General features: G+C 58.6%; 1 protein-coding gene across 1 annotated transcript; it reads left to right on the top strand.

Moving 5' to 3' along the window:
• Nucleotides 1-44: 44 nt before the first annotated feature.
• PURG (purine rich element binding protein G) lies at nt 45-1,172 on the top strand. The gene has a single exon (XM_026046516.1). The coding sequence runs from the start codon at nt 45-47 to the stop codon at nt 1,071-1,073; it is 1,029 nt and encodes a 342-aa protein (XP_025902301.1). The 3' UTR covers nt 1,074-1,172.
• Nucleotides 1,173-1,484: the final 312 nt, after the last annotated feature.

Raw genomic sequence — 1,484 nt, 5'->3', positions numbered from 1 at the left:
GCCGCCCGCCCCTGTGCTCTGTCACCTGCAGCTGAGCCGTGAAGATGGAACGGGGGAGAGGAGGAGGAGGCGGCGGCGGAGGAAGGACCCTGGGCGGCTCGGGCCTGCACCGGAGCGTTTACGCGCAGCCCCAGCAGCAGTACCACTACGCCGCCTCGTCGCCGGGGGGCTGCATGGAGATCCAGGAGCTGGCCTCCAAGCGGGTGGACATCCAGAAGAAGCGCTTTTACCTGGACGTGAAGCAGAGCTCCCGCGGGCGCTTCCTGAAGATCGCCGAGGTGTGGATCGGACGCGGCCGGCAAGACAACATCAGGAAGAGCAAGCTGACGCTGTCGCTGTCGGTGGCCGCCGAGCTCAAGGAGTGTCTGGGCGACTTCATCGAGCACTACGCGCACCTGGGCCTCAGGGGCGGCCACGGGCAGCGGCAGGAGGCCGGCGAGGCCAAGGAGCCGGCGCCGCGGAGGCGGCCGCAGCCCCAGCCGCCGCCGCCGCCGTCGCCGCCGGGCTCGCTGGGCTCCGAGGAGCCGCCGCACAGCGTCCTCAAGACGGAGTACATCGAGCGGGACAACAGGAAGTACTACCTGGACCTCAAGGAGAACCAGCGGGGCCGCTTCTTGCGCATCCGGCAGACCGTGAGCCGAGGGCCCGGCATGATCGGCTACTTCGGGCACAGCCTGGGGCAGGAGCAGACTATCGTGCTGCCGGCGCAAGGCATGATCGAGTTCAGGGATGCTTTGGTGCAGCTCATCGAAGAGTACGGCGACGGGGACATGGAGGAGCGCCGCGGCGGCGGCGACGAGCCCGCCGAGCTGCCCGAAGGCACCTCCTTCCGCGTGGACAACAAGCGGTTCTACTTCGATGTGGGATCCAACAGGTATGGCATTTTTCTGAAGGTAAGTGAGGTGAGGCCGCCGTACCGTAACACCATCACGGTGCCCTACAAGGCGTGGACCAGGTTTGGGGAGAATTTTATCAAGTACGAAGAAGAGATGAGGAGGATTTACAACAGCCATAAAGAAAAGAGGATGGATGTCAGAGGGGACAGTGGCGAAGAGCAAGAGGGTCTCGAATAGAGTGCATTGAACTGGCCATCTGGCAAAATTTAAAAAAGTGAAATAATAAAAGGGGAAAAAAAAGCAGAAATTGGTGAGAGGGACTGATCTAAAGTAATTTGAAGTTGCCCCCGTTTTTTGTAAAAAATCCTTTTTGGGTAGTAGTTGTTATTAACTCCAGAGTACATCATGTTGCAGGAGTCCATGTTAAATTACACTCAGACCATCTCTGTATTTCTTACGAAATACCAGCCTCCCGAGTCTGTATGAGTCAGCTGCTCCGAGTGTGGAAGACGATGGAAGTACACATATCAGCACAAAAAACCAGAATGACATTCTGACCTTTGAATAGTCTAGATAAGGCTTGTGTGGCACCTCCGCGTGACACGAAAGAACCTCGCGCTGAAATGTATCCGTTCCTGCCTATGCCGG

This window comes from Nothoprocta perdicaria, unplaced genomic scaffold (assembly GCF_003342845.1).
Source record: "Nothoprocta perdicaria isolate Ctin4 unplaced genomic scaffold, notPer1 scaffold_446, whole genome shotgun sequence".
NCBI classification, from domain to species: Eukaryota; Metazoa; Chordata; class Aves; order Tinamiformes; family Tinamidae; genus Nothoprocta; species Nothoprocta perdicaria.
Note: the sequence above shows the minus strand (reverse complement) of the source record. Positions and strands in the feature narration are given on the sequence as shown.

Coding starts and splice junctions, on each gene's coding strand:
- PURG (XM_026046516.1), top strand. CDS start 45: ATGGAACGGGGGAGAGGAGGAGGAGGCGGCGGCGGAGGAAGGACCCTG.